Source organism: Nelusetta ayraudi, unplaced genomic scaffold (genome assembly GCF_046127955.1).
Source record: "Nelusetta ayraudi isolate G7.1 ecotype Tasmania unplaced genomic scaffold, CSIRO-AGI_Nayr_v1 ptg000002l, whole genome shotgun sequence".
In the NCBI taxonomy this organism is placed as follows: domain Eukaryota; kingdom Metazoa; phylum Chordata; class Actinopteri; order Tetraodontiformes; family Monacanthidae; genus Nelusetta; species Nelusetta ayraudi.
The window spans coordinates 12454743-12470606 of NW_027466052.1; the positions used below are offsets into that span (position 1 = coordinate 12454743).

At 44.5% G+C, this 15864-nt stretch overlaps 1 protein-coding gene across 2 annotated transcripts in view; it reads left to right on the forward strand.

Annotated features, from left to right (window-relative positions):
- Window positions 1-1182: 1182 nt before the first annotated feature.
- myo1ea (myosin IEa) overlaps window positions 1183-15864 on the forward strand; it is a 39556-nt gene continuing 24874 nt past the window's right edge. The window contains exons 1-4 of one of the 2 annotated variants that reach the window (XM_076024547.1): window positions 1183-1471; window positions 12080-12223; window positions 13198-13287; window positions 14668-14762. In XM_076024547.1, coding sequence (XP_075880662.1) covers window positions 1469-1471; window positions 12080-12223; window positions 13198-13287; window positions 14668-14762 — 332 coding nt within the window. In that variant the 5' untranslated portion in view covers window positions 1183-1468. The remainder of the gene's footprint in view (window positions 1472-12079; window positions 12224-13197; window positions 13288-14667; window positions 14763-15864) is intronic. The other variant, XM_076024557.1, reaches the window with a different exon arrangement.

Below are 15864 nucleotides of genomic sequence, written 5' to 3' on the forward strand. Positions count from 1 at the left end.
TCATACCAGTGAAAGGGCTTGAATAATAATAATAATAATAATAATAATAATAATAATAATAATAATAATAATAATAATAATAATGATAAACAACTTCTGGAGTCTCCTGAACTTTTCCAATGTATTTATTTTTCCAAGTTTTCAGTTGTTATCAGTTCCAATACAACAAATCCAACGTTCTCATTACTATGATGCCCAGTAGGTGGAGACAAAGCACTGCACAAAAACTTTGCTACAACCAGTTCTAGTTATTTTAGATAAATAAAAGGAACTTTATTGTCATACCAGTTCACATTTACATTTTAGTGGTACGAAATTAGGACTCAGGTCACAGGGTGTGAACCTAAATAATTGAAAATGTACAAAACAGCAAGGTAAAAAAAAAAAAGTATACAAACAAGTATGAACAGGTATAGACAGTATGAACAGAATATATAGTATAAACAGCAGTATGAACAGAATATATAGTATAAACAGCAGTGTGTATATATATATATATATATATATATATATATATATATATATATATACTATGAACAGTATAAACCAACTGTTGTTGCTGTATCTCTTTTGTTAATAAAAAAAAAAAATCCTCAAATGATATTAATCTTGAAAAAAAAATGAAATGAATGTTTGGGTTTTTTTTATCATCTCGGCAAATTGTTGGGTATACAAGAGTACTGAAGCGTGAACGCGCCCGCGTGCACGCACAGTTTGACAGGCAGCCTGTTGGACAGCTTACAAGCTCACCGCTCAACATCATTGCAAGTCACCTCAGTCCGTGAGGTGGCCGTCAGAGCTGCATACCAGCACCTCCCTGCGCTCTTTCTGAACAAAACTCTGAATGAGCCGAGCGTTTTTGTTCTTAACCATCTAAAAACTGGCCTCACCTTGGGTTACCTACAACAATTCTCTAGTTTTACATTCCTGCTCTACCAGAATTTACACAGTAAACCTGCCAGAGGTAAACCACACTGGCATTGAACTCGAAAGTTAATTCAAGAACTGTGAGATAGGAACGGCGCCATCACTCACGCGCACACAGCTCTGTTGTTACCCCTGTTAGCGGCGTTCCCAACACTCCCAACGACACATGCGCACTGGTTGCGTGGTTCCTCATGAATATTTAATCGCGTTCCGCCCGCTGATTGGAGCGCGTCTCTCCGTTTCCTGTGTTCTGTATCAGCGATGTTTGCGGACTGTGCTCCGTCCTGCGGATCGCCAGTGTGCTCCAACACCGCTGTCAGTGTCGGACCCGGACCCGCCACCATGGACGGAGGAGGGCAACGCTGAGGAGACGCGTCGACACTCGCAGGAATCAGTCGGGAATATTTTGCCCGTGACTTTTTTTTTTTTTTTTTTTTTTTCTATCTCTGAGAGAGCTTTTTCTTGTTGAACGTACTGAACTCGCACTGAGGTTCGGACTAGAATAACCCTGTGAGCCGCGGGGAATAGGACAGAGCAGAGGATGGTGAGTGATGCAAATGCACACGTTGTTGAACTTTTGTAGTTTATGCATTTGTAAACACACTGATGGATAACTCTGTGTAACTTTGCCTAGTTGATTATTATATTTAGAGTATTTCATTTGCCAACTGAGGGTTTGCTCAGTTGCTGTGTTTTTGTTTGGAAAGTAGAAGAACTCCTTTCTTGAAGTTAATATTACCAGGTCTGGATAATCATTAATCTCCCAGGTTGAAACGCCCCAGTCTGACTTCTCCTAAATTAAAACCCGCCTGGTGTGAAAGTAAAGTGAAGTGATGTGTTGACCATGTGGAGCTGCTGCATATGACTGGTGTGGGTGACATCCAGAGAGCTGTAGTGTCACACATAAACACTGCTGTTTGTACCGAGAAGGCCATCAGCCCCTCTTGAAAACCGGTTAGTCTTGGATGTGGAGAGGAGGAGAGACAGTGAGCCAGTGTCAGGTGTGTGTGTGTGTGTGTATGTGTGTGTGTGTGTGTGTGTGTGTGTGTGTGTTTGTGTGTGTGTGTGTGTGTGTGTATTACAGGTTTTTCCTGGTTACTGCATGCCATCCCTGAAGCAGACACGCCTAGAGCAAAGTTATGCAGGAGGTTATGTGGCCCTGTCATTGTGCTTTGACAACAATACCTGTGACGGAGGTTTTTTTTGTTTTTTTTTTACCTGAGAAACCTAAAAATCAAGCTTTAGATTGCGGTGTGTATTAGTGTATTTGTGTTGCAGTGTATTCAGTTGTGTGTATTGTTTTGCAATGAACCTTAATTTTAAAAAGTTCAAGAAATCATCACAACACAGTATCTTTAAATTGCCAATTGAAAACGTATTCCTCTAACAATTCCAGCTCAAATTTTGCTTTTGTTGAGCAAAAAGTCTGAACTTCCATGTGACATTTTGTCATATGCCTTTACTAATTTTAGACTAAACAGGATGGATATTATGTTTTTCTCATTACCAAAGGAAATATTCTAGGTTTACAGTTGTCAAGACAGGAGAATCTGTTGTAGTTTTTGCCTCTCAGTAAAGAAACTGTAGAGGGCTGTTTTGCCTTTTATTTAGATTGGCAGAGAGAGAAAATCATGTGTTTGTCATCCCAGCTGTCTGGAAGAGCAGACAGCAGTATCACTCACCCTTCCCTCTCTGCCAGATGCTGAAGACCTAGTGGGTTTGAGGGCAGATGTTTTGCATTAGTTTCTCCAGCAGGGAGGTGCTTACCCAGCGTCTCCTCCCCTTCTCCCAACGTTTCGAAGCTGGCGCTCCTTTTTCAAACCGCTCTCTGCTGTCGAGATCTACTCAGGAATTCAGTTCCTTTCTCAGAAAACAGGACGGACACCCGTTCTGCAGACCTGGGGAACCCATTAAGCTTGTTGCCGCGGTTCAGTGCAGTCACACGCTCCTGATGTTCAGTTCCATACGTCTTTGTCGAGGGGCTGCAGCGATGTTTTCACTTGTTTGATTTATTCCACGGCTGCACTTGTAAATCAGTCAGATTAAGAGGAGAGCGTGATAATGATAGACTGTGAAGTGCCAAATATCATCTGCTCTGTGATCTTTGAGTTGCAAGTGGGGAGTTTACTATTTCTTTTGCACTTTATTGATGTTACCTGTTAATATTTTGTCTTTTTCTCCTGAAATGGTAGATGTGAAAACTCCCTCTACTGTAAACCTTATTTCACACTTTTTATAACATCAGATCTTGCCACAGCACTTTTGTGGAATTAAAGTAGCTTATTGTACATTGTTTAGATCAGCACTCATTTTCAGTAATTTTGCATAAAACATTTTGTTGCAAAATGCTTACTTTGTCATTGGCCATAGTCTAATTTATTATGTCTGTCTTTTCCTGTTTGTGGAGGTGACACGGAGGCTACAGTAAATCATGATATTGTGATACACCAAGCAGTGCTGGTGTGAGGGACAGTTTTCTCTTCTCTCCTGCTGAATGTTTTCTCTGAGCTGTGTGTCCTGCAGAGGAGCTTATGTTTGTCCTGCTAGTCCTCGTGTGATGAGCAGCCATCCAGATGTTTAATGAGCTGACCTCAGTTCCATGGAGACAAACAAACGGTTGTCAAAAGGTTGCTGATTAAGAAGTTAAACGGCACAGTCACATTAGTAGCTTGATGTGAAAGGCTCTTACTCCTTTGGTTCGTTACTTACTCTTAGGTTCAAATACATCATTAAGTTCCGAATGCAGTTTGCTTTAACCTTTTTGAAAGCTAGTCTACTGCATTGTTTAACGCCATGGCCCTAAGTTGAACCCTTCATCATTTCTGGGAATGAAGCTCCAAAGCTGGTGATATATATCCACATTTTAATCCATGGTTAAACAACCATAAAGTTATCATCTGCTTCAACTGCAGTTTGTGTTTAAAATCCACTGCCTCTGTGCGCATCTAGTCCAGTTAACAAGGTAAGTTTGATATTGCTTTGCCACTGTGACAACTGCATTTAGCTTCATCCACCACTTTGACTTGGTGTTGATCTCATGGGCTGTACATGAAGGAATATCTCCCTCTTTCCGCTTCAGTTTTTTCCCCCTAAATTGTTTGTTGTTTTCGGAGTTGGCAGGTCACTGAGATTTACAACTGTCATCACAGTTTGAGAAGAGATAAGAGAACAGAAGTAAAATATGTGGCAGTATACTACTTCTGTGTCGGTCATTATCACGCTTATCAGGTTGTGCTCAGGTGTTGGTATCAGGTCACCTCTGCTGTCTAGCGTTGGCCTACATTAACAGACCACACCCCTTTAAGCAGGTAAAAGCAATCCATCAACACTATAGTATATGTTTTTAATCTTTTTGCACACAACTCTGTCATGTCAAGCTTATTTTTCTTTGTCGTTGATTACAAACCGAGTAGTTTACCCCTTACGTATATCCACGTCACCTATATGCGTCTCTGATTTCCCCTCGTTTCGCAGGAAACAAGGTCAGAGAAGCCACGGAAGCTATTTGCTCCAACACCGTCACATGGCTGCCAGTGTTCTGACCCTGAGTCAGTGCCCTTCTTTTTACTCCCTCAGTAGATACGTTATTTGTCCTTACGGTGTCAGCCACAGCAGGTCTGGCCTATAGGCTACCATTGTTCAACCATACTTCCTCACACTGGTCTGGAAGTGGGAAAGGCATTGTTTGTGGTTTCATAAAGATAAGAGGGAGCAGGCAGGCTATTCTTAAGGCACAGCAGTCACCTTTTGTTTTGGTCCAGCCTTGTGTACAGGTCACTTTACCAATGTTTTCAAACAATAGAATGTGTCCAAAGTCCATTGTTGACTTATTCATACCGTGCCAAATCACGCAGTTCTAAAAATCAGTCATTTGTATTGTCAAAAAAGCACCGACACCCGACTGAACACACCACACACCGCAGCAGTATTTATTCTACATACTGCTATACTGGTGTGTGAGTCATGGCTTTGACATGGGACCCTTGAATCACTTAAAAGGTGGTCCAGGCTTCTCTGCAGCAGCAGTAGTAGATGGTCCAATAAATTCCTATGTTGGAGTTTTACGTGTGTATTTTTGGCAAATGTCATGTGATGGGAAAAACAAAGAAAGAAAGAAGTGAGTCAAAGCTTTAAAAAAAAAAAAAAAGGCCCCTCCGCTGTTGTGTTAGTCTATAGGGACATGGACTGACTGAGTGGAAAAACAGAATAAGATGGTTCAAATTAGTTGTCCTGCTTGGCACATGTCCCATGCTCGGGCTGAGTCAGTGCATTTTTAAGTGAGGAATCATATCAGTGTACACTGTAAGTGGTGTCCTCCTGCACCCAAGGTCGTTACCATTCACCAGCAGAAGCCCAGTGCACAGAGAGCGCACTGGTTTATATTCACGGTCTCCCTTGGGTTGTTGTTGCTTTTTTATCCGCTCCATTAGCCTGTAAGTCTGGAACACAACACACCACCAGTCCGGTTGTGTAACAGTGCAACTCAACAGCACATTAATATTAAAGCAATACCTTTATTATTTGATTGTACTTTGATAGTTCTGTTTGATTGTCTGTTGGACACATGGACACTGCAGAAACAGCCTTCTGTCAAATGCTTCCTCTCCTAGTTATGTGCAGTTCTGACCGCGTGACCATAAGCAGAATAGCAAATACATTAAACTGAGTCATCACTGAAAAAAATAAAGACTCGGGGTGGGATTTGGCTGAATCTTTGTTGGTAGCCTCAACCACTGTGTGCTTTTTTCATAATTGTAGTCTATATGTTACGATCTCCACAGAAAAGGCTCCAATTACTGCCAAAAGGAAGCATGTCAGCCGTGCCTCTTTGGTTTGCTTTACCCAGGCAACAGAAGACACAAAGTAAACACGGTTCGATAGCACTGCTGGTGAGGAGGGCCATGACAGATAAGGGAAAAACAAAAACTGATGGTCACTCTGGTGTTGGGTCGAAATCTGGTTCTGTGTAAATATTATGCATCTCCATTTTTACATGGGAGCAGAGTTTTTTAACAGCAAACAGCCCCAAATCCATCCTGGTTAAACACAACTCATGTTAACCATGATTATTTATGGATATGACGGGATGTTCACTCTTTCTGCTGAAGAACAGGACAGCAATCCATCACAGTGATGACGGGCTCTTGATTCTCCACTCTGCTTCCATAAAGGAAGCTGACGACTCAGAGGAGCCTGTTGAATTTGAGCTGCTTTGCTGTCGTTCTGTTCAGTTTCAGAGTGACTGTTATTCAGTTGTTGCCCGAGGAAGACGTTGTGGATGACTTTCCACTGCACATGGTGTGTTAGCATCCAACCACTACTGAGTCAGCTGTAAAAAAAAACAAAAAAAACATGTAGCTCTTTGTAACTTTTTATGTAGATTTCCACCCTGAACCGCATCTTCTTTGATAGCAGGTTTTCATTAGTGGCCCTGTTGCTGTCACCAATTACAGAGACAGATTCTTAAAGTTTAAAAGGTTTGGATGAGAAGCTTGGTGTTTCCATGGTTTTGCACATTGTACACACTGTGCAAAGCTCAAAGCTGCGTCTAAAATCGCCCAGTGTCACTTTACGCTGATTACTATTCCTTCCTTCTGTGGGAGCGCTGGTGCTCAGCCCTGCCCTGCAGATACACCATTATAGCATCTTTACAACCAGCCTGCACTCATGTTACACAGTGATACGTTTCTTTTTATTTCCCCCCTTGCAAGTGACCCCAGGCTCCACACATCCACAATTTTAGGGAGGAATCGAGACACTGAAGCAGAGGCGTTTTGGCCTGTGAGTGAGAAACATCGCGTTTCAAGTTCTGTGTCCTACGAACACATTCAGGCAGACTAGGTCAGCGTTGCATCTCACGGCAAGAAAACTGTTCGGATGCCTTTTATTTTGCTCAGCTCACGTATTTCACATGACATGGACGGGAAGTTGTTAATTTAAACAGTGTTTTTCATTTTGGTCTTCATTGTTCTGTTCTTCCTGTTTTTAGATTGCTGTTTTTCCTCATTTTTTTTCATGTTTCATGCTTGTTTTAGTTGTATGCTGGAAATGGCAGGTGACACAGTGGTGCAGTGTTGTCGGCTCAGAGAGCAGATGTGGTGATGGAAAATGGATGGATGCATTTTAAATCAGACATATTTGTTATGTTTCAGCTGCATTTAGGACCCATTAGCAGGCAAATACAGTGGATAAAGCAGGTATACAGGTAATTATTGGAGGTGAAGGGAGGCAGGAACAGGTCTGGAGTCTGAGTCAGATGCCAGTAGGTTTGGGCTTGTGGAGGCAGATGTGTTTGATTGGTGTTGGCTGACTGGAGGGAGCTGCAAAAGATAGCAGAGGCCCTGGTGACTGGTTGCAGTGAGAACCTCAGGCTGGATACCACAGTCAAGAGGGGGTTCGAAGGCCGGCCGATGGTGTAGGTGAAAGAAAAGGCAGAGGCTCTGGGATACATATTAATTATTTTAATATCTCAGCAAAGGATGAAGTCAGCGGCTCTTCAGTTGGTTGGCAGGTGATGCAGCTGGTTTCCTCACTATATGATGTTGAGCCAAATGTGACAAACTCAGGATTTGTCTCTATTTATATTGCAGTTAACTGTTAACTGTACTTTACGACTACTCGGAGCATCAAACCTTATTTTTTGTACATTGCTTTTGCTTGGTTTCCGTTTGCCAGTGAACTTTGCACAGGCTGCAGACTTTCTTTAGACAACTAAACTATCTGAGCTGTCATTTAAGTGGCTCTTTGTGGCTGACTGATAACACGTTGGTGAGTAGACTGTTTTTAAACTTGGTTCTTGGTGATGCTTTCAAAGACACTCGCATGATCAACTAAGAGGCAAGATTTCCAAGAGACATTCTCATACACTGGGAAGTCTGGAAGGCGGCTGCGTAATTTTTTTGTGGTTTCAAATCAAATTGCTTTGCAGAGATTCCTGATGGAGCTTTTCTGCATAGCAAAAAGAAACCCGTCCAACTCCTGCAGGGACTTTGTGTCCGTTCTGTTCACCAAAGGAGACATAGTTGCAGCCCCTGGACGCTGCTGCCATCTTTCTATTAGAAGACTGTGAGCCAAACCAGCCGTTTACAGCATGTAATCTGATGCAGTGCTGTGATAGACTCTCTGATTACCAATGCCAGTTCAGGTGTTGCTCTGGAATTTCTCACATCTATTGAACGTAAGAGAACTACAGTATTTCACCCATTATACCCATTTTTTTTTCTGTTCATCTGAGAGTCCAATGCAGTCGTTGATAAAAAACCTCCAAAGATCTGAACATTAGTGTTTGCACTGTGTTTACAGGTGGTCTTGGAGGTTGGTTGTGTTGTTACTTAACCTGCGAGAGATACCAGTGAGGTACTATCGAAAAGTGAAGCCGTGGAGTCCATACTGATACAAAAAATGGCAAAGGTAGAGTTCACATCCTGTGTCCACATCCTTTCTGTTTATTATATCTTACTGCCACAATCATTTCTCACAAAAGAAACAAAAGCCCTGTGAAGAACCAAAAATAATCAAGCGTAGTGACATGCGGATACAGTTGTGCCTGAAGATTTTGGGGTTTTTGCTCTAGTTTGTTGTTACAAGCTTCAGTTCAGTTCTGCACCTCCTCCACATTCAAGCTCAAGTTTTTTTTGTCCCTGTGACCGGAATGTTTTTGGAACATTTTAAGATAACACCGTTCAGGTCAAGGTGGCTGGTACATGGTGGCACTGCTAATGTGAAGGGTCTGCAGTGCAGCAGTTCATTTAAGGACAAAGTCAAAGTCCACTGAAATCCCCTGGGCATTTCTCTGCCCACCCAGTAAGTAGAAGAGCAAAAGAATTAGTCCATTGTGTAGATCCAAGAAAGCTGTGTTCTTAAGCTAGATTTAGGGTCTTAGCTTGCTTGAGTCCAGCACCATTTGACTCGCATTCAATCCGTTACGCTTAAGTTTGTGCTCCCCCTTTTATCCAACTTGGCTCTGTTCTTTGGACTTTCAGGCCAGTCTTGATTTACGCCTCTAGTCGCTTCCGAATGTAGAAGCAGAGGAAGGCTGTTCTGCTGGCCCGGCTCCAGGTTTTCCCCTCTGAGGACGGAGCGGCAGAGTAACACATGGCGGACTGTGCGTCAGACCCTGGTGTGGAAACGCAGAGCGGCACAGAGGGGAGAAATGAGGGGGAAAGTGCCGCCTATGATACTGAATCAGTCCCAGCCATTTCCTGCACGCCCAGCCAGAGCTGCTCTGCACTCTCCATATATGGTCATGGTATTTGCATGGAGGGAAACCCTGGGCTTATGGATCAGGAACGACTATTGAAATTCTTTTGTATTAACTTCTGGTAGAACGGTGGGGTCGCAGGGTTCACTTTTGTTGGTGATCCCTCAGCTCTCGTCGGTGGGTTGTGGTCAGGGGGGATACATGGGGGTTCAGATCACAGCTTTTTACTTAGCGTCAGAGTCTGTGATTGGCCTTAAGGCAGCGTTTCACTCAATTCAATCCCTGAGCTTCTACACAAGACTGTGTGTTGCTTCGGAGCCCTGTGGGTCCATGGTGATGGTTGTTATGGCTAGTGCTCACAGTTGTCCCCTGTGTGTGTGTGTGTGTGTGTGTGTGTGTGTGTGTGTGTGTGTGTGTGTGTGTGTGTGTGTGTGTGTGTGTGTGCGTGTGTGTGTGTGTGTGTGTGTGTGTGTGTGTGTGTGTGCGTGTGTCAGACTCCACCTGACTTCTACTAGAAAAATCCAGTTACCCAACGTGGCTTATCAGAGTTTTCGCAAACACGTGTCTGCCATCATATAACAAATGTCCCTATTATTTTAACACAATAATAAAAGGCCATTCATTACAAGTGCAAAATATGTGGTTTCGGGTGTCCCAACCTCCAACTGCGCCCAACGCTTCATCACCTACGTGCGTGGCTCCAGCCGCCGAGGGGAGGACGACCCGCAACTTCTCCGGATCTTTTGCTCGGCTTGGAAAGCGCGATGGTTGTTTCAGGCAACTCCCAGAAGTCTTTGTGTGTAGCCCTCCTTTCCTGCCCGGCGACTCCCTCAGTCCAAGAACGTCAATAAACCAGGCCTAAATCAAAACAGATGAGCCCGGTCCTCAGAAGATTTGACGTAAACCTCCTACGTCTCTCGCTTATTACCTCGCCCTCCTCCAATCGGCACACGTCCATTCCAGACATAGCGGAGAAGGCTTAAATATAGCGTGTACAATTGTTTTCACTTTTCCTTGGCGGGGCCAGCGCTCTCGCTTAACATGTACTTATGACGGGAAAAGGCACTCATCTGAAAGAGAGAGAACTCACTGTTCATGGTGGCAAAGGGGTTGCTACATTTTTTGGGGATGGTGAAGATCAGCGAGCACGTCTGTCCCCTCGCCAGAGGAAAACCAGGTGGTGCGACGGCAAAAGAAACCCACAATTTCCTAAAATCAGGAGGTCCACCTTCTCAAATTTTACCACAAACATGTCACAACCTTAAAAAAAACTTTATTTCTCTCGATATTTTTTCCCAATAACTAAAAATAAATGAATTCTTATTCTGCACATCATACCAGTGACTTCTGCTTTAGTGTGAAGGACAAACATTTTCTGTTTTTTCATCCTTGAGTTTTGGCCTCTGCAGTTTATCTTGAGGTTTTTCCTTCTCTGCCTTTCAGTGTCGTAGTTTTGTTTCTCTGACTGTTGCAAGTCATGCTGATTATACAGGCCAGTGGCACAAACGTGATTTTAGATGGCGGATGCAAGATTGGAAAAAAAAAAAAACGCAATCTCAAAATGCAGTTTTCCTGTTTTTTCATCATCTTGTGTGTGTGTGTGTGTGTGTATGTGTGCGTGTGTTTGCACACTTCCCATTTGTCTTTCCTCCTTTCCTTTAAGAATAATGCCTCCTCCCCACTGATCATCACAGACGATGTTTTGGCCTGTGAGAGTGACATCACCGTGTTGCATTGTTGCTAAGTAAGGAAGGAAGTCAGCGTCTCCTGCTGCTTCGGTTCCCAAAACCTGTAAAACATGTTAATGGGTTGTGATCTGGCTAATTAATCAAGCTGCAATTACTGGCCGCCTCCCTGCTGAGGGGAAACACCCAGTTGAGGAGCTGTAAACATTCCTCACCTTCTCCCATGCTACTACTAGCAACTCTGTAAAGCTCTTTTATTTTTGCAGTAGTAAAGAATAAAGTCACTCTGGAGGATATTAAAAGTCACTTGGCCTCTCCCCTGTGTGAGTACTTTAGAGTTAATGACTTAATTTAAAATTACTCTCCACTGCTTGTTGCCCTGCCGTCTTATCCACTATTACAGTGTTTTTCTTTGTTTTTCTTGTGTTGAGCTGCTCAGTGTGTAAATATAAGGGATTATTATAAGCATATGGTGACTTAAACTAAAAGATTTCTGCATTTTATTTCATGTTATCGATCCCAGGAGTTCCTTGCAGGTCGATTAAAAAAAAGCCCATCTGATCGTCCCTTTGTTGACCCATTACTTTAAATGATTGACAGCTCTCATTGAAACTTTGCTCCTTCCTGACCCCGTTCCCCTCTGAGGAGAAGGAGGTAGAGGAAGTTGAGAATTAACTCCAGTGCCGTCTAATATTCCTGGATGCTCCCAGCAGATGTTTCTGGTGTTCTCCGTCCAGGAGAAAGAGAGTCTCTCCAGGAGAAAGAGCACGGCGTGACCCTGGTCCATCCGTCCACGGTAGCCAGACGGCACTGACTCATAGCACATGACGGATGAGCTCAGTTCTTTGGAGACTTACTCAGCTCTAAAACCAAAACAGGAATTTAGGGAGAAACCCTGGACGTTTGGATGTGGATTTAGGTCAGGTCAGAGCATCTCTAACACTTGGACAAATAACACAAAGCACTTGTGGGAACCTGACCAAGCACAGTTTGAAAGAAAAACACAGCTCATCATCCCACTGGAGGCTCAAAATGTGCAGACTTTGACTTCGTGTTGTTGGCTAAGCGCTTCTCTTGGCCTCCGTTTGGTCTGATTAACTCGACGCTGGGGTTTCAGCAGTACTCATGTACTCACGGCCACTGGGTCGCTACCACCTGGATGCCAGCTTCTCATTTAGTCCACGCTGTCATTCTGTGCCCTTTATTTCCTGAGCGAGCTGACAGTTTAACCATTGTGTGTGTGTGTGTTTGTGTTTTTTTGTCACAGGGGAGCCGGGGCCACTACCGGTACCACTGGCAGAGCCACAATGTCAAACACAGCGGGGTGGACGACATGGTGCTGCTCAGCAAGATCAACGAGGACGCCATCGTGGACAACCTCAAGAAAAGATACATGGATGACTACATCTTTGTATCCTTCCCCATTCGCTTCGCAGGCCGGCGGGAAATAGCGGCGGCGCGTCTCTCCCGTCCGCGCGACTTCCCAGAATAGCTGAATGGTCACTCACACAGTCAGCAGTGAGTAACAGTCGCTGTCGGGAGGTGACGCCTTCATCCAGGAGCTGGTGGGAGGAGGTGCTACACACGGGGCAAAGGGGCCCCTGTGTGTAGCACCTCCGCCCAGCTCCTTCCGCACAACCGCAGACCTGCTCCGGGGGTTCGCCGGCACTGTGGTGCCTGAAAGCGTTAAAAAAAAAAAGCTGCGAGAAACGTCGACGTCCACGCGGTGAAGAGGTGGACGGCAGCGACGCTGATGTCTTCTTTTGATTCAAAACGGCGTTCGGAGAGCTATCATTTTCATACAGTACATCACACAAATGAGGGGTTTAGGTTTTCAAAAGTGCAGCTGTGGCCGCACACTCACACACACACACACACACACACACACACACACACACACACACGTACACATGCACACACACACACACACACACCGATGCGAACACACATAATCTGTTCATGACGCAAAGTGGGTCGATGAATGAATGAATGACCCCCTTTGAGAAGCAACGCTGATGTTGACAAAGCAGAAGGACATTACATAAACGTCGGCGGCCCTCACTGCAGCGCTCGACTTTAGCAAACACTCTTTTTACAGTCAACGCGGTCGAGTCGGACCTTCCAGTCGGGCTCGGCGGCCGCTCGCCCTGTCGGGCCCGCGGGTCACTGTAGGCCACCCACAATAGCAGCTTCATCTGCCTTGAGCGCTGTTTGAAACCTCAGTGCGCTAACACGGTCGCTCCATTCTCTGTCATTTGTAAGAACTCGATACTTACTTAGACCTCAGCCAGCTCATCAGAACTCCACTGCACTCCGCCGCTCCTCTCTCTGACCCGCTCCACTTTCTCTTTGTAATTTGTCACCCTTGACGTACAACCTCGCCAGACATACATCGGCCCGGTGCTCATCTCCATCAACCCCTTCAAGCAGATGCCCTATTTTGGGGAAAAGGAAATAGAGATGTATCAGGGCGCGGTGAGTATCCGCTGTGTGGCTCATTCGTGGCCATCTCCAGCAGCTGTCTTGCATCGTGATGTCAACGAGCTAATACATCTTGTAGAAAGTCGGTTTTGAAAGCTCTTACTGCTGGTCCGTGCACCGAGGATCCAGTCGAGGATCCAAACAAGAGTAATGCGAGGATTCGCATTGTTCTTGCTAGACCAGAAAGCTATCGGCAACCACTGCAAGCTGCAGAAGAAGCAGCCGGAAGTGGACAGTAGCATGGACATTGTAAAAAGAAGCCATTTTTTTTTATCAAAAGTGCATTTTTGCAGTCAAGGGGGACTGAAACCAGCTGTAAAGACTCTCCTTTCTGGGGAAAAGATGAAAAGGCCTAATGGTCCCAAGAGTTTAGGATGGCGGCGGTGCGAAGGACAAAAGCTGAAAGGAGCTGTGTTAGCCGAAGTGAGAACTTTCCAGCGGGTTGGCTCACACGTTGCTGTCAGAAACCCGACTCAGGCCCCGAGGCTTCCTGGCAGCGTCTTCACACGCCTGGCTGATGAGCTGTCGGTGGCTCCTCTCTCTTGCGTGGAACCACCGACAGACTCTCAGAAGAACTTACAGCAAAAAAAAAAAAAAAAACAGCTTGGCATCACACCAGCCAGGTTTTCACCTTAGGTTTGTGCACGAGCGGCCCCGGGATTGGCGGCAGCCTGCACCGAGTTATCAGCGAGAGCTGCAGGCTAAAGTTCAGGTTTGCTCTGACGCTGTGAGACTCAGAAGGGCCCAGATTGTTTGCTCAGCTGCTGCACTGGCGTCATCTCTCTTCATTGGTGTTGATCAAAGCCGACTATTCACCATCTGGGCAATAACTCATCATGCCCACTTAATGGAATTAGCACTTTTCTATATTTTCTAATGTCACTTAGCAAGCGGAAAGGCCAGAACTAACAGGGGCAGTTTGCCACTCAGCAATTTGACTTACTTCCCCCGCCTGTCTCGCTACTTCCTTAACGCTGCTCCTCATTTTATTTTTGGTATTTATTTATTTTATTTTTTTCGGAGCCAACATTAGCAAAACTGTAGGAAGTGCCGCACTTTACGGGAACGGTTTTCTGACTACAAAATAGCAGTCGTTTGCTGATTACTGAGGTATTTACAGGAACAGGATACGTTGTTTTTTTTGTTTTTTTGTTTGTAGTCAAAACAAAAACCTCAGTGCCCGTGTTCATCACACTGTAAGCGCAACAATGGCCAACGGATCTGATGCTGGACAATAGAGAGAGCTCTGGAACACAGTGCAATTATACCAGCGCAAGAACAAAACAAAGTTTTCCTGGCTGCTACTTTCAAATTTCACAGCCCGCATGTGTTGCCAGGTAATTCAAGTTGATTTTGAACGTTGTGTGTTTGCAGGCTCAGTATGAGAACCCCCCTCACATCTACGCTCTGGCAGACAACATGTACAGGAACATGATGATCGACCGTGAGAACCAGTGCGTCATCATCAGGTGAGATGTTTTTTTTGGTTTTGTTTTGTTTGTTTTTTTGAAAAAAGCAAAGACTAAAAAAAATGTAATATTTTAACTCATTTAAAAGAAAAGAAACGTGTTTTCTGCTCCAGAGAGTGAGACACAAGGTCTTTGTTTTGCTGGTATTGATTGGCTGAAAAAGCTCATCCTCGGCACTAGATAACGACAGAACCGGTTCTCCCACATCTTTTATGAGTCACTGACCTTTTCTTTTTTTTTTACTTCACTGACATGCAGAAATCAAGAGAAAAAGCCATTTATTCCACTCCTCAAACTGCAAAACTGTCAAATACTTACACGATTCTCCATACAGAAATGCTTCACAGCAGGATTTAGGGACTTTTCAGGTGCTTTGGCAGCTTGTTTGAATTTTACCTGCCTGTTTTAATGTGCAACAAAGCTGCAGAGAGGAAAAGTGTGGTGTCATGACCGGCTGGCTCTCTGCTGTGGTTCAGTCACCTGAGCGCAGCAGCGCGGCCACGGCAGTGCTTATCTAGCGATGAGCGAGCCCTGCTTCAGCACTTTCACCCCGTTGTTTGAGCAGCCATTAGCTGCTGGTTCAGTTTCCCACAGAAAAGAAGACAGCTAAATCAGCAAACAAAAGCATGGAAGTGAGGGTTTTTATATATATATATATATATAGTATATGTACTGTGAACCACATCTCAGTAAACAAAGGCAGCTGTGAACTGCTGGCCATGCAGAGGTCAGCATCAGTCAGTGACGCTGCTTTTTCTATTTTTTTCTTCTTTACTTTGGCGTAGAAAGTGGGCAAGTGCAGAAGGGGGATTTGGGATGTTGAGCTCGTGCTTTAGTGGTAGTAATCTTCACCATTCTTGTCCTTGCGAGCAGTTCTTTTTCCATAACGCGCCACGCTATTAGCAGCCACGTTCGCCTGACTCTCGATTTCCAATCGGTGCTGTGACTCAGTCTTTGTCCTTGCTGATTCAACAGTCTTCTCTTTCACACAGCAGCTTTCGCACGTCACCTGCTGGGAACACGTTATTGTGTTTTTCTGCTACCTCACAGGCTGCTGTAAGGCTGAAGCGATTAAGGAAAACTTGTTGTTGTCCCGTGTGTT